The 18,230-nt window shown below is 56.8% G+C and overlaps 1 protein-coding gene across 4 annotated transcripts in view; it reads right to left on the bottom strand.

The window, feature by feature from the left end:
- Positions 1-879: 879 nt before the first annotated feature.
- STRN4 (striatin 4) overlaps positions 880-18,230 on the bottom strand; it is a 27,960-nt gene continuing 10,609 nt past the window's right edge. For all 4 annotated transcript variants that reach the window (XM_044987959.1, XM_044987956.1, XM_044987957.1 and 1 more), the window contains exons 4-18: positions 17,882-17,960; positions 16,981-17,181; positions 15,942-16,098; positions 14,343-14,493; positions 12,082-12,195; positions 11,664-11,782; positions 8,782-8,957; positions 8,209-8,256; positions 7,377-7,498; positions 6,730-6,897; positions 5,781-5,921; positions 5,253-5,351; positions 4,340-4,426; positions 3,525-3,713; positions 880-3,416 (exon numbers count right to left, since the gene is read on the bottom strand). In XM_044987959.1, coding sequence (XP_044843894.1) covers positions 3,544-3,713; positions 4,340-4,426; positions 5,253-5,351; positions 5,781-5,921; positions 6,730-6,897; positions 7,377-7,498; positions 8,209-8,256; positions 8,782-8,957; positions 11,664-11,782; positions 12,082-12,195; positions 14,343-14,493; positions 15,942-16,098; positions 16,981-17,181; positions 17,882-17,960 — 1,832 coding nt within the window. In that variant the 3' untranslated portion in view covers positions 880-3,416; positions 3,525-3,543. The remainder of the gene's footprint in view (positions 3,417-3,524; positions 3,714-4,339; positions 4,427-5,252; positions 5,352-5,780; positions 5,922-6,729; positions 6,898-7,376; positions 7,499-8,208; positions 8,257-8,781; positions 8,958-11,663; positions 11,783-12,081; positions 12,196-14,342; positions 14,494-15,941; positions 16,099-16,980; positions 17,182-17,881; positions 17,961-18,230) is intronic.

The following is an 18,230-nucleotide window of genomic DNA, read 5'->3' as shown; positions in this document are numbered from 1 at the left end:
CCCATGCGGCGGAGCGAGCAGTGCAGAGCGGGATCTGTCACATTTGTTTTGTTTTAATATCGCAAATCTTGAATGTCCAGTATCTCCCCCCATCCCCACCAGCTCAGACCATCAGGCCCATCTAGACGGATGTCCTGTCTCACACACCCCAGGCCAGTTCCGATTAACAGCCCACCTGCCTGGGATCCCCTTTGCCCCGCTGCAGATCACAGATCTAGCCCGGTCCCTCCCCATCCTCCCTGCGACTCTGGATCAGGCTCCTCGAGCCCAGTTTCCTGGCTCCAGGCAAAGCAAATCCCCGATACTTTAGCAAATGACCCTTCCGGAGTTGGACACCTTTGGAAGAAGGCACAGGATGCTGTCCCTGGGAAAGGCTTATGTCTGAGCAGAGGCACACAGGAGACAAACCACGTGCTACGCAGGGGGCCTGCAGCAGCTGCCCCGCACCAGGGTCTGAGCAGGGTCAGGGCTTGGTTGGGAGGGGTCCCGGAAACCTCAGGAAGTGGTGCATTGGGCACTAGGAGGTGCTGTGCTGTGCTGCTGGAGGCACAGCCAGACAGACCTAAACCTGAAACCTTGCGCTCACTGCAGTTCCCAGGGCATGTCCTGTTCCCCACCACCCTCCACCCACGAGTCAGCGTCAAACCTGAGGTGCAGGGCAGAGCCCAGCTTGGATGATTCCCCCTGCAGTGTCAATGGGATAACAGATTCTCCTTCACTTCCTATCCTAAACTGATCCTGACCTACTCTGTGCGACATCACTACACGATGCGCCCCAGAGGTGGCTGCATTTCAGCAGGGGAGTGAGTGTGCGCCCCCATCTGTACCAATGAATGCTGCATAGACCTAGCCCAATGCAGCGACAAGGAGGGGGAAGAACCCGCTTCTTATTCCAAAGGGGGTTTATTGAGGCAGATTTTTTTCACATACGATTCAGTCTTGTGATTAAACAGGACAAAAAAAAAAACAACCCAAAGAGGTCAAATAAATATACAATAAAAAGTTAATCCGCATTAAAAAGGCGAGTGCTCTCAGTTTGGATAAATACAGCACACCGATACATACAGTATATTGGGGACGTAGGCCGAGGTTTTCAAGAGCGGCTAGCGATCTGATTTCTTGGGCAGCTCCCCTGCCTCGACGTGGCCTAACGGGGCCTGATTGCCAGAGGGCAGCTGGCTCAGCAACACCCCCCTTTAGAGCTGGCACCCCACAATCGCTAGTCGGTTTGAAAATGCCAGCGGTAGAGACTATCACACAGTGATAACATGGTTTGTAGTCACTCGAGCTTCAGCCCTTTAGGTGTCTCTGGGTTCAGTTGCAATCGGATTTCATTTGTACAGAATATACAAGGAGTTTTTCTTTGTTACAGGCGAGAAGACGAAATGAAGAAGAGATGGCAGGGGATACCAACCAGGGGGCAGGGATCTGCACCCCTCTGGCCATGGTGGAATCAGCCCCCACCCCACTGGAGAGGTTTGAGAGCCCTGCGATCAAAGCTAACATTTCTCTTTTAGCCACCCCTCGTCGGTCTGGCTCCTGGGGGCGTCACTGCTTCATGCAGAATCCCGTGACAAGGCACAGGCTCCAGGGGGCACCCCACAGCGCGATGGGTTAGTGTCCAAGCCAAAGCGGGGACATCACCCTTGCGGAGATGGTTCCTGATGTGGCGAGGGTAACCCTCGGCCGCTCAACGGCACCATGCACTTTGCAAGCAGGGGGCAGGGAAAGGGAGATGCCAGGAGGGAAGTGACTTCCCCAAGGAGTGGGAACAGAACCCCGGAGTCCTGACTCCCAGCAGGCCCTCTGTCCTAACCATTAGACCCCACTGCCTTTCAAGCAGGTTAGCAGTCTAGGTGACGTTAGCAAGCTGGGGGTGGGTCAAGGCATTGGAGCCCCGAGAATGTGGCCTTTATTGCTGGGGTGATGGTGAGGGTGACTCTACCGCAAACCGGCTCTGAGCGCCGTGGGACCCATCAGGCTCCGTGCATGGCTGTGTCCAACCCTTGCCAGGGGAACACCCGGCCTGCTGGCACTGGCTTGCTCTGGGGGGAGTGTTTGACCGATGCAGCCATCCCAGGTAACACCGCTGGTGTCCAGTCCTGGCAAAGATGGCCTTGCCCGCTGGGAACAGCATGGGGGGTTTAGTGTTCTGGGGGGAGCACTCCAGATGCCAGGCTCTGCCCGGACTGCGCTGGGGATGGGCTGAGAACCAGGCTGCAGCCGGAGGGCAGGCGAACCGTTCGTGGATGAATGGAGCTCCCATCACAGGGCAGGCACGCACCCCTGTGCTAAGGGAGCAGTAGTGTCACACAGGAGCCGCCTGCCCGGAGACCCCCTCCCCTCACGGGAAGGGATTATTGCTACAATAAGGTAGGAAGCCAAGGAGGCCGAGGGCTGCCCCCCAGGACCTGATGGGGTCGGGATCCAGGGCAGCGCCAAGCAGGCCAGGGGCAGGACGAGGAGATCTGCCACGGGAGGCTGGCTGGCCGGCCTGCAAACTGGGATGAGGGCAGCAGCAGCCCTGGAGACCAAACACTCTGCATCAGGCCCAGCAGCGCTGCCCCCTGCAGGGGTGAGAGGAGAGGGCAGCACCCATCAGCCCCTCCACTGTCAACGCTGTAACTCCTGGGTGTGAGTCCCGTCCCACTGTCCCAGTCACTCGCCTGTGCGGGCAGCAGCCTGGGAACTGCCTTGCTACCCCCACTCTGCTCCCCACAGGAAGTAACCTTCCTGGCTTGACCCAACGCAATGGGGCCTCTTATTCCAGGTCCATCTGAGCAACCTCCCAGCTGGCCCCCTCTTCCACTCAGTGCCCCCCTCTCCCTGGCTCTCCGGCCCCCAAACCCCTACTGCTGACGGCCCTGGCATCAGCCGGCAGGGACAGCTTGGCTGGAACCCGGGGGCTCTGCAAGGGGCCGGCAGGGGACAGCTCAGGGAGGAAAGGAAGAGGCCAGGAGACAGTTCTGGTGCGTTTGTGAACCCTAAAGGTCCGGGGGTTACTTTGTGGCCTGGCAGAGCCTTGCCCAGGGGAGTTAGGGGCAGCGAGGGCTGTCCTGGTGCTGGGGAGGGGACGAGTGCCCAACGTCATGGAACAGCTGGGCCCAGCCCCTCCCCGCCATTAGCCGTGCCTGGCCCTGAACTTTCCACTCGCTGGCTGGGAAATAAAACCAGGCAACCTTGAAACAAGCAGAAAACATTCCAGAATCTGGCTGCTGGGCCCTGAGGGCACAGGAAGGGGCGGTCACGGGGTTGTCATCCTCCCCTGCCCACCCTCCCCAGCCACACACGTCCATGTCACTCCACTGAGTGAGAAGAGCTGCCCCTTGGCAGCAGGTCCTGAGCTGTGGGGAGGTGGGGGGGATACGCTCATCGCCAGACGGGGTTAGCACCTCTGGAGAGTCCCGGGGACCCACCTGTTGGGAGACACAAGAGGAGCAGGCCGGTGGCAGGTGAGAGAGCAGGGTGGGAGGGGCCTCTGGCCTCCCGCTCCAGCACTGCCCTGTCCCGCAGCCCCAGCTCACCTGCAGGATCCTCCGCTGCTCATACAAAGACCTTGGCCAGGGCGTCGGCCCCGGCACTGGCGATCAGGGCCTTGCTAGGGTGGAAGGCCACAGCGTGGATGGCCTCCTCGTGCTTCTTGCGGTGGGCCGTGATCTCCTGCACGCACGTCTTGTTGTCCAGGTTCCAGAGGCGCAGAGAGCAGTCGTGGCCTGGGAGAGCCAGCAGAGAAGGGTCACCCAGGGTCGAGGGGAAAAGACACTTGCCCACGGAGTCGGGAATAGAACCCAGGAGTCCTGGCTCCCAGCCCCCCTGCTCTAACCACTAGACCCCACTCCCCTCCCAGAGCTGGGCATAGAACCCTGGAGTCCTGGTTCCCATTTCCCTGCTCTTCCCTCAAAGCCCAGCCAGCAAAGTCCAGACCTCCCCCTCCTGACACTCTGGGTCACTTGTTTACCGCACTTAGTGCCGGATTCTGGATCCACTTCCCACTGAACACGCCCAGCATGGGCAGTGCCAGGCCAAGTGTGCCCACATTGCTCCCTGCACTGGAGGTACAGGGGTGGGAGAGAAGAGCCCAGCCCCCATGACCCATTCAGTCCTCAGCCCCTCTGACGCAGCCAAGAGGGCAGGTCTATTCATGCCAGCGGCAATGGCGGGTGCCCTGCTCGGAAGCGGCTGAGATCCAGCAAACTCATTTCACGCCGGGGCCACACGGACAGGAAAGATTTTTGGTCCCCAATGGATTTGAACCCCCGGATCACTGCTACACTCCCCCGCAGATGACTCTCAAAGCGGAAAGCCGAGGGGGAGCAGGGTGGGGCAGAGAGACACTTACTTCCAGACATGAGGAAGACCCCGTTGGGGTCCACGGCGAGGCAGGTGACAGCATCCAAGTGAGCGACCATGGAGTGGATGGCTTTCCCTAAGCAAGGAGAGGAGAAGGGTTTAATACGGCAGCTCCCGCTCATGCCTGGGGCCTGCTCCAACCACTAGGTGCGCTCCCCACAGCCCAAGGGGTGGGGTAGCTTACAGTGCTGGATTCCCCCCATGGGCATGGGAAAGGCAGCTCCCTCTACGGGGGGGTCTTGGAGCAGCATGCTTAGGGGAGGGCACAGAGGGGCCCCCGGGTTGGCGAGAGCGGATTGAACCCTCCTGGGGAAGGGGGAGACAGTGACACCCCCAGGGGGTGAGCGGGAGAGGGCTGGGAGCCATCAGATCTGTAGACACAGTCAGTTCAAGGCAGGCGAGGGGAGCTTGAGGGCAGACTGATCCTTGGGAGGGACACGGGCATGTATTAGCTGGGGACGAAGGAGCCCCCAGGCAGGGGGTGCCTGGCCTCGAGAGGGGGCCGATCCCATCACATCATGGGTGAGTCAGTCTCCCTGCGAAGGGCGCATGGGGAGGCTCGCACGTGTGCCCTGGGTAGAGAGAAGGAGGCACGGCAGGGGCTGGGCCCTGCATCACGGATTTCAATGGAAACGGCCCCATAACCGCCACCTGCCTCTCTTCCCACCCCCAGCAGACGGGGGACGCTCAAGGCACGACCCCAAAGCACGGTGATGTCAGACCCTCCCTCAAGAGCCTCAAGGCTGTGGGGAGATGGCCGCACGAGGTGGAGCTCTGGGAAACGGCAAGGCCCTTCTCCGCCCCAGGAGCTTGGGCTGGCCGCCTTCCTGCCAGGGGATGGGGCTGAGGAGGGGGCAGCAGGCTGCAGATCCGTCCCAGCTGCCACCAGATGGCTGCCCTACCTGTCCGGTTGTCCAAGAAGCGGATCCCTCGGTCGTCGTGCGCCGTGATGGTGACGGGCTGCGTCGGGTGGCTCACCACGTGATTGATTTGACTGAATCCTGGGTCAGAACATGGGAGAGGGAGCAGGTTACCACCGAACTATCCATGCTCCCCCCGCCCCACCAGAGCAGCTGCCAGGCTAGGACCAACCAATCATCTCCCTCTTCCCAGAGCGGCTAAACTGGCCTGACCCCTCCTGTGTGCATCCCTCTACCGCCTCCTGCTGGAGAAACACCATCCAGTCAAGGCTCTCACAGCACAAATTGAAGTGCTGGTCCTCACCGCTGCCTGGGAAATGGACACTTCACGGCGGGGAGGGAGGGAATCGGGGAGAGGCAGTGACTTGCCTACCATCACACAGCAAATCAGTAAGAGCTTTGAACAGAACCCAGGGTCCTGATTCCCAACCTCCCCGCTTGTGCTCTAATCACTAGACCCCACTCCCCTCCCACAGCTGGGATTAGAACGCAGGAGTCGCCCCAGCTCACCAGTGGCGGCTTTGGATTCCAGCATCAGGATGGGCTGGGAGGTCTCCAGGTCGTACAGCACCGTGTTGCCCGTTCGGAAGGCGGCCACAACATGGGCAGGGTCCGTGCTGGCGAACACAACAGAGGTAGGGATTCCGTACTCTGCGGGAGGGGACACAGAACAATGACGGCTGCCTTATGGGACCAACGCTTCAGCGCCAAGACCGCACCTGCTGTAGCGCCTGACAGAGCAAAGCATTCCAACCGCACTAACACACAGGTCTCAACCAAAATGCAGCCATCTCCGAGTTGGAGCATGTCACGTGCACACAGCAACAGCACATAGTTTACGACAGGAAGTGAAGAAGTGCCCTGTAGCCAACTGAAACTAGAGGTCTGTTAGAGAGGCGGAACAGCATTCCCTGAGTTGGGATTTGACCAGGGCATCAGGCAGCATTGTGACTTTTTGGGAAGTTACCAAGGGATCTTCAATGCCCACAAGAGAGAAGGGCCCTCGTTTTAGATGGCACCTATCTAAGGAACATATGTGCCCCCCCCAACATCTCTGTAGTATATGAGCGTCTCACAATCTTTAATGGATTTATCCTCACAATGCCCATGAGGCAGAGCAGGCCTATAATCCCCATTACACAGATAGGGAAACCAAGGCACAGAGAGACTAAGTGACTTGCCCAAGATCACACGGGCAGTCTGTGGCAGAGCAAGGACTTGAACCTAGGTCTTCCAAGTTCTAGGCTAGTGCCCTAACCAATGGGCCATCCTTCCACCTACTGTAGCACAGCATTCCCTAGCACTGTGCTAGGGCACGGGGGTCAAGACTGACCCAAGAAGAGGGAGCTCCCCATCCCGTTTCTAACCCCCCAAAGCCTTAATCTGGTGGGGAACATCCTCTCAAAGAGGCCCCCATTTCCCAGCCAGGCTCTGCAATCCCTGGGTAGGGTTCGCTCACCACGCTCCGTGTTGTAGGTGCTGAGGCAGGATGGGTGCTCGCTAGGGTCCCATATCCTGACCGTGCCATCTGCTGAACACGAAGCCAGGCGGTTCTTGGAAGGGCTGAATACCAGGCCCCAGATCGCGTCCGTGTGGCCTTCCAGGACGTTGCTGAGGACTCCTGGATCTGGGCCAGAAACAAAGCCAGGCTCAAGGAGGGGTCACGCTGGATCCTGGCTCCCAGCTGGGGAGCCTCACCCTAGTTTGCCCCAGGGCCCTCCTTGAGCTGAGAGTTCCCAGCATACAGCGCTCCACCTCCACTGGAGTGGCCAGGCCACAGTGCATGCTGGGAGCTGTAGCCTTCACAGGTAAAATCGAGAGCCATTGCACCCTGTTGAGTCTTGTACACATCAGGTACAGCCCATCAGCACATGAAGAGGTTCCAGCCCAGGCCTCTGTTGGGCACCGGCACGCCCACTCCCCAGCACTGCCGCCCTGGAAAACTCCCAGGGAGACAAAACCACCCAGAAAATCACCAAAAATCTCCCATTTGGGCCTCATTCTGCCTTCCTCCCAGCTGTCAGGAGACAGGTTGGATACTCTGGGGTCTGCTCAGTGCATAGGGACTGCCGGGGAGAGGACAGACAGCCAGCTGCCTGCACCCACCATAACTGTCGTAAGGATCCATGCTCAAATCCGGGACCCTCCAGAAGCGGATCTTGGTGTCCGTTCCTCCACTGTAGCAATATTCACTGTTACAGCCCATGGCAACGGAGAGCACTGGACCCCTGCAGAAACAGGATGGCCACCGAGATGAAGGGCAGGGTGAAGGAAATGGGGCAAAGAATGGGGGCGGGGGACTTCCAAAGCTGTAGGATGGGGCTTCCCCTCTCTGCCCCACACTCACAGAGACTCTCCCAAGGAGCTAGCATGGGTGCAAACCACACAGGATGAGCCAACCACAGCCACCCACTAGGGGAAAGGAGCTCCCAGATGCGTGGAGCCCATCTGAGCACTGGGCTTCAGGAAGGTGTTTGTGGAGTCAGAGCACCCTCTAGTGGCAACGTCTCTAGTATGACGCTGCTCGGCTGGCACTTCAGACAGCACCTGCTTGGACTGAACAGCTCGCCGCTCGCACGAAGTCGTTTAATGAACTTGCGGGACACAGGAGCTGCACTAGCTGCACTCGTGGGTCGGCTGGGGGTTCAGGATTAGCCCTGACCCTCTCGCCCCAATCTCCTGTGGGTTTAAGCCTCACCCCTTCATTAAATCAGATTGCTGAGAGCAGGGTTCCACCGTCCGATCCCAAAGGCTGCACTGGGGCCAAGGATCCAGACTCTAGGATCACGGGCTTGGCTCTCTGGGCCCACAGAGTCCATTAGGGAGATGATCTAGCCAGAGTTACTCATAGATTCTGGACCCTAGGATCAATACATGGGTGGGGAGACACCCCTTTGGGTAGCAGTACCAGGCATCAGCCTAACACCCCAGGACCCACCTGTGCGCCCGGAAAGCGTAGACCGGCTCCACGTCCAGTGCGGCGTTCCTGCGGCAGGAGAGGAAAGGGCCGAGGTTAGGGGGGACGGACACCTGGGTCCCACTCACTGCTGGCACGGCTTGATGCTTTAAACTCTACTGCCCAGCAGGCCTGGCTCAGGGACACCACAGGACCCCGCAGTGGAGAGTCCCAGGGTTCAATGTGTGACCTTCCCTCAGCATCAGGAGAGAAGGGGAGGGGATTCTGCTGTAATTTTAATCCTTTTGTGACCACGTCAAACTGAACAAATCAGGGTAACAGCTGGCAGTGCTCTCCTTCCCCATCTCCTCATTCCAAAATAATCAGCCCCACATGCAGCATGATGTAGGATGCCGGGGGGAACCTTTAGGGGCTGCTGGCTGGCAGACGCCTTAGACACGTGGATGTATTTATGTTTTCCCTTCCCCAGATTTGGTTTTTACAGGGTGCGGTTAACGCATCTGCCTGGCAAACCCTTCCCAGCCCTCCCCCACGCAGCGCCTCCTGCTGGCCCTTCTGAGCCTGGCATACTCCCCAGCTATAGGCGGGGCTTACTTTTTGGCAGCAACCGTCTTCTGGAGGTTCCACAGCTTCAGAGTGCCGTCCTCAGAGGCAGTGACCAGCGCGGACTCCGTGTGGTGGAAAACAAGGGCCCGGATCCCATCGTAGTGACTCCGGAGTGTGAACTTGGGATTCCAGGTCTTCTTAAAGGCGTCCTTGCCATCCGACAGCTGGAAACACAAAACAAGGCCGCGTGAGCACAGCTATGCTCTCCTCCTCCTCTGAGCTGGGCCAAGCCACCTCTGTCCATTTCCAATCAGAGCCCCCAACAGGGACCAGCATCCAGGCTACCTCTGCACATCCTCTGCAGTTCTCTGAAAACATCCACTCAATGTGCAGCGGCTGTCAAAAAAGCGAACAGAATGCTGGGAATCATTAAGAAAGGGATAGATAATAAGATAGAAAATATCATATCGCGCCTCTATAAATCCATGGTATGCCCACATCTTGAATACTGCGTGCAAATGTGGTCGCCCCATCTCAATAAAGATATATTGGAATTGGAAAAGGTTCAGAAAAGGGCAACAAAAATGATTAGATAATGGAACAGCTGCCATATGAGGAGAGATTAATAAGACTGGGACTTTTCAGCTTGGAAAAGAGACAATTAAGGGGGGATATGACAGACTGGTGCGGAGAAAGTAAATAAGGAAGTGTTATTTACTCCTCCTCATAACACAAGAACTAGGGGTCGTCAAATTAAATCAATAGGCAGCAGGTTTAAAACAAACAAAAGGAAGTATTTTTTCACACAACACACAGTCAACCCGTGGAACTCCTTGCCAGAGGACGTTGTGAAGGCCAAGACTACAACAGGGTTCAAAAAAAGAACTAGATAAGCTCCTGGAGGATAGATCCATCAATGGCTATTAGCCAGGATGGGCAGGGATGGTGCCCATAGCTTCTGTTTACCAGAAGCTGGGAATGGGTGACAGGGGATGGATCACGTGATGATCACCTGTTCTGTTCATTCCCTCCGGGGCACCTGGCATTGGACACTATCAGAAGACAGAACACTGGGCTAGATGGACTTTTGGTCTGACCCAGTATGGCCATTCTTATGTTCTACTTGTGGGTGATTATCCCAAACATTTGCCTGCTTGCTGGCTCAATACCACACCTGTCTTAACTACACTGGGTCCTTATATAGCCTCCATCCCTGCGGTATCAGAGCACCTCACAATATTTATCCTCTCAACACTCTTGTGAGGCAGGGCAGAGCAGGGATATTATTATTATTGCCTCTGTTCGCACAGCACCTAGCACAACGTGGCCCTGGGCCATGACTAGGGCTCCTAGGCCCTAACGGAATACACCTAATAAATAATAATAATAATTTCACTGATGGAGAAATTGAGGCAGTGACTCACTCAAGGTCACAGAGGCATCGTGAGGCAAAGTAGGGACTTGAATCAGTCTCCCAAGTGCCAGGCAAGAATCAGAACCGCTGAGCCATTGCTCCTCTCCACCCCAACAGGTTCAGTTACACACTTTTGCTGATGCCAACAGCAACGTGGCTTTTTATGGAATCATGGAGCAGCAGGGCTGGAAGGGATCCCAAGAGGTCCTCTAGTCCACCTCCCTGCACTGCAGCAAGGTTGAGTTTACCTCCTGTCTGGCCCTGGGAGCCATGCGCTCAGGTCTGGCGCTGGGAATGCTCAGGACAGAGCAGGGGTGGATTAAAACAAAACTCTTGTCAGAAGAGCTAAAAGAGGCAGCAAAGAAACCCAAACTGGCCTCATACTCCTTCCTGCACTGGAAAACGGCAGCATATTTGGAAGGGAAACTAGCAACCCAGTAGAGACTGGTCATACTGGTATGTTCACCGGCTATGCAGGAGGGTGTTCTGGTGGTCCCATAGGAATCAGAGTTTGCTCCATATGTCCCAGACAGACTCCGAGAAGGCTACGGAGAATTCTTTCCTGGCTGCTGGCTGGTGAGTCTTGCCCACATGCTCAGGGTTTAACTGATCGCCATATTTGGGGTCGGGAAGGAATTTTCCTCCAGGGAAGACTGGCAGAGGCCCTGGAGATTTTTCACCTTCCTCTGAAGCATGGGGCACGGGTCACTTGCTGGAGGATTCTCTGCACCATGAGGTCTTTAAACCACGATTTGAGGACTTCAATAACTCAGACACAGAATAGGGGTTTGTTACGGGAGTGGGTGGATGAGATTCTTTGGCCTGCATTGTGCAGGAGGTCAGACTAGATGACCATAATGGTCCCTTCTGACCTTAAGTCTATGAAACTACGGCCCCGCCCCTAGTCCCCACTAGAGTTCCCATCTGGGGACTGCTAGTAGACACGTCCTGCCTGATCCCAACTGTCTGCCTGGTGCACATGGAGCAAGAGGGCATCTGTGTCAGACCCACTCATGTGATCTGCCCATCTGTTCCACACCCAAATAAGCTAGCGCAGCCCCCAGAGCACAGGGGTCCCTGCATGGAACTCCCGCCCCAGCATGCAGGCAGCTGGCTTCTGCACTAGCTGAGATCCTCAAGTTACTTCCTGCAGAGGGCATTACAACATAGTCCAAGCTGGGGGTGACAGTAGCTAGGTTTGCGGAGAGACACGACTGCTAACTCCAACCAGGGGATGAATGGGAGGAGATAATCCTGGACACTGCTCTGCCCAGGGACCCCAGGAGGCAGACAGATCCCAAGCCTGTGGGGCTCATTAGACTCATCTCAATGGGCAGATGTCAGTGCAAAGGACAGCTGGGTATTAGAGCCCACTGGAACGGGACGTACTGGGTGCACGGAGCGGTGCTGTGCCACGGATGCCTGGCACCACAGGCGGCACTGACTAATGCTCACGGAGCCTGGGCTAAAGGCCACCTCGGAAAGCTGGGGCGAGGAGATGACGCTGGCTACTCACGTCACAACTGAGCTCGTTGTCGTTGGTGACGGTCAGGTCTGCCAGGTCCCCCAGACTTACTTCCCCTCCGCCAATGGTGTCCATGATAAACACGTCCGAGGAGAAGCCAAGCGACCCTGCTGCAAGGGGAGAAGAGGCAAAGCTCAGGGCTAACTGGAGAGGTGCCAGGTGGAAGTGGGTTTACGACTGGAGGAAAGAAGGTAGTATTCCAAGCTTGAGAAGGGTACGTTGGTGGCACCCCAAGGTGGGAGGTAGTCTGTAGGGCCTCTGTAACTAGGGATTGGCTTGAAGAGGTCCAAAGAAGATCTGAGGAACATGACAGCCTGAGCATGATGGACCCCCACAACTTCTCCCCTCCATAACTCAATCCCCACCCCACAGTCAGAAACAGGAGGGGAACAAAGGGACTAGCTGTTACCTTCATGAGCCCTGGGATGATTGGAGATGGCAGATGGAATAGATGGTTTAGGGGGGAGCCCATCAACATCCCGGAGATCGGCAAGCATGCCTTGAAGCTTAACTCTCCGGCTCTCTGCAGAGGAAGGAAAGATGAGGGAGGAAGGTTACAATCCAGGCCCTGGCAGCGTGGTAAGAGACAGGTAGCTTCTCTGGGACCAGACCCCTAAAATATACTGAGCCTGGGTATGCCCTCAGCATTTGTCAGTTCCACTGCTTCCCCTGTTCTTGGTTGGAAGTCTTTCATCCAGCCACAGGGGAAAGAGAAAAATGCAAGAAGAGGAATTCATTCAGTGAAGCCCTATGGCCTGTGCTATGCAGGGGGTCACACTAGATGCTCACAATGGTCCCTTCTGGCCTGGGAATCTACAAAGAGGAAAAGAACCAAAGGAACAGGCCTGGGACCTATTCTGTTCGATAGGGGTTCTTACCTCACCCTCATCACTGTAACATCAGGGCACCTTTCAGTCACTCAGTAACTGACATCATAACCACCTCTCCCCTGTGGTTCGTTCTATCCCATGAGGGGTGGGGATTGTGTGGGTGGGTTGTTTTGGTAAAGTTTTGTTGTTGTTTATTAAAATGTCCATGCTGCTCTGTGTTTCTGTTAGAGGAGCCTGGTTGGAGCAGCGCTCCTGGCACTGGGAGCAAAGGGTGGGCAGATTTCGGATAGTCCTTAGCTCCTGAGGGAGTTTGTTCCGCAGTCTGGGACCAGCCCCCGAGGACGATCCGTCTCCTGTGCAGACAGGCTTTACCCTGATGGTAACAAAGTTCCATGGGCCAAGCTCCCCACCCTGGAGCCTCTTTTAGATAGGCTGGGCCCAGGTCATGGAGTGCCTTGAAGATAAGGACCGAGACCATGAACTAGATTCAATTTCAACAGGTTGCCAGTGTAGAGGGCAGAAGACAGGTGACACATGCTCACGGCAGCCAGCGTTGCTGCCCAAAACTGCCTTCGACTCATGGTTTGAAACGGACGACGCCCATTTAAAAGGAAAGCTTTCCTTCCAGGCTGGGATACTGCATGGCCCATTGCAGCCGGGAGGAAAATAGAGTGTTAAATTCCTGAGAACACAAGGTTATAGCAGCTCTAGAGGGTGCTCACGTCATATGGAGTTCAGGTCCAGGGGCTAGGACCAGCTTCACTGCTGGGAACTGGAGCTGCCAGGAGCCAGGCTGGAATCACTGGTGGGGGTGGGAGAATGGACTACTGTATGTGTGTGTGTGGGGGGGGAACGGGGGAGGAAGAACGTTTCATGCCATCCAAGCCTGCAGAGGAAGTGCAGCTGCTCGGTGCTTTCCTGCCGAAGGCTGGTTGAGGGCAGCCCCGAGGGGAAAGTAGGATCATCCCGACCGGACATGGGAACAGTGGCTGCTGCTAGTAATGTGTTTGTCGGGAAGTCTGCGTTTCCCCTCTGAAAGCTCAGAGCACAGCTGGAGGAGGAAGGGGGCAGAGAACCCCACATCCCTGCAGCAGAGATTGGGAGTCAGTGGCTCTCTCATCTTGCTAGAAACCTTCCCCAGTTTGGGAAGTTAAACAGGAGTCTGCAGCGTGACCCAACAGATCCTGGGGAGTGGGAAGTGTGTACAAGGATCCCAGGGAAGGGAGGCGGCAGCTCCTCTTTACAGGGCTCTTGGGATTTATGGGCAGTACTAGGCACCATGGTCCCGGGACGATATGAACGATCCGGAGGGAGTTTGACAAACAGAAATGATCCAGGAGGTGGCTGAGGGTAAAGGTATTCTTCCTGCCTCCTAGCCTTCCTTCTCTAATCACTAGACTCCCACTCCCCTACCGGAGATGGGGATAGAACCTGAGTCCCAGCCCCCCTGGGCCAGCCATTATATCCCCATCCTTTCCCATAGCCAGAGATAGAACCCAGGCATCCTGGCTCCCAGCAGCCACGTGCTCTGTGCACAGCTTGGCTAAGCTACGAGGAAGCTGTAGGGGGGACAAGTCGCTGGCTGCATATACCTGAAGGATGTCACCACAAAGGTGGGTGGGGAATTCCTTTGGATGACACACGGGTGTAAGTTGCAGCAATCGAGGGTTAACGTGGGCTGTAAGGAACTGGGAAAAGATCTCCCCCGGGGACATGCGGAGAAGGGGGCAGGAGAAGGGGGTAGCCCCATCGCATGGACACACAGAACCAGACTGGAGGGCTCAGTCCTGTGGGGATGGCTGCTGGGAGCGCTAGGATCCTATCCACACACTCCCATTACCGAGCTCGTTCCCGTCCCCGGTGCGCCGGGCGTCCCCGGAGCCCTCGCCGTTCTCCCCAGAGCCCAAGAAGTCAAACTCGTTCAAGGCATCCTCAGAGTCTTCATCATCCTCCTCATCCTCCACCTCAGGCATCAGGGGCTTTGTGGCAAGCTGGCAACACAGACTGGAGAGAGTTAGCCTAGGGTGGGGAGGGCTCCAAGCTTAGTCTGCTCCCCGCAGTCTGGGGACACAACGCGGAGACACCAGCCCACAGGACTGATAGATCCAGACCTGGGATGGGGTCCCGGGAGATTCTGTTCAACACAGGAGGGCTGGGGGAGGAAGATCCAAGACCGTGGGCAAGGAAAGCCATCACTACTGGTTCATTAGGGCCGGGCACACCTTCACATGCTGCCTTTCTCCAGGCGAAGTGCTTAGGGGGAGCAGTGTGCACATAGGGCTTCAGTCACTAAAGGGTTAACTGTTCTGTACAAGGCCAATAGCCGCTCATATGCACGAGCACAGCGCAGGGCTCTGCGCATGCGTGTTAGGACACGCGCGTGCACCGACATTAACACGGCGTAGGGCTTCTCTGGCTGTCCCATTACCATGCCCCCCAGATTGAGCACGGGGGCGGCAGGTCCCTCACCATGGGGCAGGCTGGAGGTGGGAAGGTGAAGTCATTTCAGGCATTGCTGTGTTATGGCAGTTGGGGTCAGACCACCCCTCTGCAGTCTCTGCCACACAGCTGCTGCTGCAGCACGGATCTCATTAGCAGCCAGAGATCGGTAGAAAGGGGACAAGGGAACCCTGCAGAAGAAACCACCACTCCCCCATCAGCAAGGGAAGGGGAACCAAGAAAAAGAGGGTATATGGGGCAATGGTTAGAGCACAGGGGCAGCCAGAAGGCCTAGGTTCTAATCCCACCTCTGGGAGGAGAGTGTGTCTAGTGGTTAGAGCAGGGTAGGTTGCTGGGAATCAGGGACTCCTGGGTTCTATCCCTAGCTCTGTCATTGCTCACCACGTGACTGGGCACGTCACTTCCCTGCTCTGTGCCTCGCATCCCCCATCCGTAAAATGGGCAAAATGGAGGTGCACCCCGCAGGACGGAGTGTGAGGATTAATTAAAGAACTTTGAGATCCTTGGATGAAAATGCTAGAGGAAGGCCAAGAATTATCATTGCTGGAAGCTTTCATGTACAGCTCCCACCACCCACAGTAGGGGACAACTTCCTATCTGGCTGCCAAGGCAAACACAGGAGATCTGATCATTATGTTACTTGTCCATTTATAGCCCTCTTCTGCAGAGGCTTATCAAGCACTTTACAAAGGCGAGTGTGTATTAACCTTGTTACACAGCTGGGGAAAACAGAGGCACATGGACAGGATTGGCCCATGGCCACGCAGTGAGACAGTAGCAAAGCCAGGAACAGAACCCAGGAGTCCTGACTCCCAGTGAATCCTTGTTCTAACCAATCCACTACACTCTCCTCGCAGAGAACCCAAGAGCTCTGATGCCCAGCCCCTGCCATCAGAAACCTATTGGGAGTACTTGTTAGAGTGGCCCAGGACATGTTAATGTCTGAAATGGGACAGTCTCCTGTCCTCGTAAGACCTGCCTTTACTCGCTGTTTCTTGTGCTGCCGCTGGGTCTCGAGAGGAAGGCCTTCCAGATCTTCCTCTTCATCGCTGTCCTCGTCTTCGCAGTTCTGGAGGAAGGGGATTTTCTCCATCACCGAGCTGCTGATCCGGTCCTTTGTCTCCTTCCCAGTGTTCCTGCCAGATGCAGAGTCGATACCAGGCCAGCGTTAGAGAGCGAGGCTGCACTGCGGCCCCCCGACCCAGCATGGCCCACTGGGCAGAGGGAAAGGAGAGCAGGTGCATTGTGGAAGTCGGGGAGAAGGGACAGAAACCTCCCTGGTTCAGGGCCCTAGTTGAGTTCTAACTGCCTCCATGGGCAGGTAATGCCATAGGTGTCTCCTGTCACACCTTCCTCTGAAGCAGCTAGGACCAGCCACTGAGGATCCTGCTCCGCTTCCTATGCTAGAAGATCTCCACGGCCAAGATGTTCCTCCCATGGCACCCTGCAGCTGGATATCAACATTTCTGCAGCGAACAGATGCACATCCCATTGGGGACGAGACACATCATGCAAAACCCCTCAGTGGGGGCAGCTCCCCCATACCAGGCCGACTCCAGGCAAAGTGCCATCTAGGCAGCATGCCCCCTTTCTACCAAGCAGAATCAGGGCCAAGACCCCTCCCTGCAGCGGGTGTATCCCCCTCTACGCAGTGCATCACCTGTCTCCCCTACCAGCCAGACTCTGGGTTGAATGCATCCAGCAGAGACACCCTCCACCCCCACCCCCCGTTCCCCCCACCAGCCAGAACCCCCCCATCCAGCAGAGACCTACCCTGCCCCACAAGACACTCCAGGCTGGAACTCCCCTCCCCTGCCAGCCAGATCCCCATCCATCCATCTAGCAGAGCAACCCCTCCCCTAGCAGCCAAACTCCATCCATGCAGCAGCCTGTGAGACAACCCCCAGTGAAGAGAAGCACGCAGCCCCTGACATAACTCAAGAGGAGGCATAGAACAGCGATGCCCCCTACAGGAGGGAAGCAAGGTGTACGGACAGGACAGAGGGCTGCCCACTCACCTTTTAATCTGTTCCTCGATCTGTTTGACAAGCAACGACTCGCCCCCGTTCAGCCCAGTGGGGCCCGGAGCAGGGCCCAGCCCCAAGTCGCTGGGCTCCACGGTGCCGTTCAGCTCCACGGAGCAGCGGCCCAGGAGGGAGCGCACTCGCTTGGAGCGCATGTCCAGGATGGTGTCTGTGTAGCCCACTTCTTCCAGGTACCTGCGGGGAGGGAGAAAGGCGAGCTGAGCGCGGGGGCGCAGGGCAGGACATCATAACACTCTCCGTCGTCTGCGGATCTCCAAGCACTTTAGAGACACTGCGGGTCAGCAATCTCTCCAGAGCCGGCATGGGAAAGGGACTGCTCCAGGTCAGCAAAGCAGACCCGACCACTTCCCCCTCGCAGTCCTGTGCTCTCCCTCACTTTGTCCGTGATGCCAAGCAGGCGGCACAGACTTAGGGGGCGTGGGGGAGGCCCAGGCAGATCCTCCGAGTCCCTCTCTGGAGGAGGGTGCAGCATGACAGCCCTCCACGCTGCCAGCAGCATTTGAGCCTCAGAGGGCGGTGGCTCTCCCAGCCAGAGGGCAGATGCCTCATTAAAGGGAACGTAGCTGCAGAGAGGAAGGGTGGGCCCGTGGATAAGGCACAGGGCTGGGAGTCAGAAGAACTGGGTTCTATCCCCTCAGCACCACCACAGGCTTGCCGGGTGACCTCGGGCAAGTCACTTGCGCTCTCAGTGTCTCAGTTCCCACCCGGTACACGTGGGGATAATGCTACTGAACTGATGGCCGGAGGACTGGGACACTAGTCTCAGCCAACTCCTCCTTCCCCTGTGCCATCACACAGCTCCCCATTCGCCCACTTTCCCCTGGGGGCTCAGTTCCTGAGCCTCAGCCCCTCCCAGGAGGCTCTTCATACTCACTGCCGGAGCAGCTGGCGCCCTTCTTTCCACACCAGTGGGTTGCCTTCCAGTGAAGTTGTTTCCGCTGGACCATTGGAAACTGAGAGGACAGTAAAGAAAGGGTGTCAGTGACGCATACCCGGCATGGGGATTCCATTCTGGCTTCAGCACCAGCTTTTCCGTAAGTCACCCACGGCCCTGGAGCAGCCTCAAACCCAAGCCCTTACCTGTCAGTGCCAGGCTAACCCCTTGGAAAGAATCTAACCCTGAGATCACGAGCCCATAGTATCCCACATCCCAGCTATACGCAATCACAGAACTCATGTCTGTATCCATGAGCAGGGGACTGGGCAGAACATATAGGACACCG

The sequence above is a fragment of the Mauremys mutica genome, chromosome 15, assembly GCF_020497125.1.
Source record: "Mauremys mutica isolate MM-2020 ecotype Southern chromosome 15, ASM2049712v1, whole genome shotgun sequence".
In the NCBI taxonomy this organism is placed as follows: Eukaryota; Metazoa; Chordata; order Testudines; family Geoemydidae; genus Mauremys; species Mauremys mutica.
This window is presented reverse-complemented; position numbering and strand designations above follow the sequence as displayed.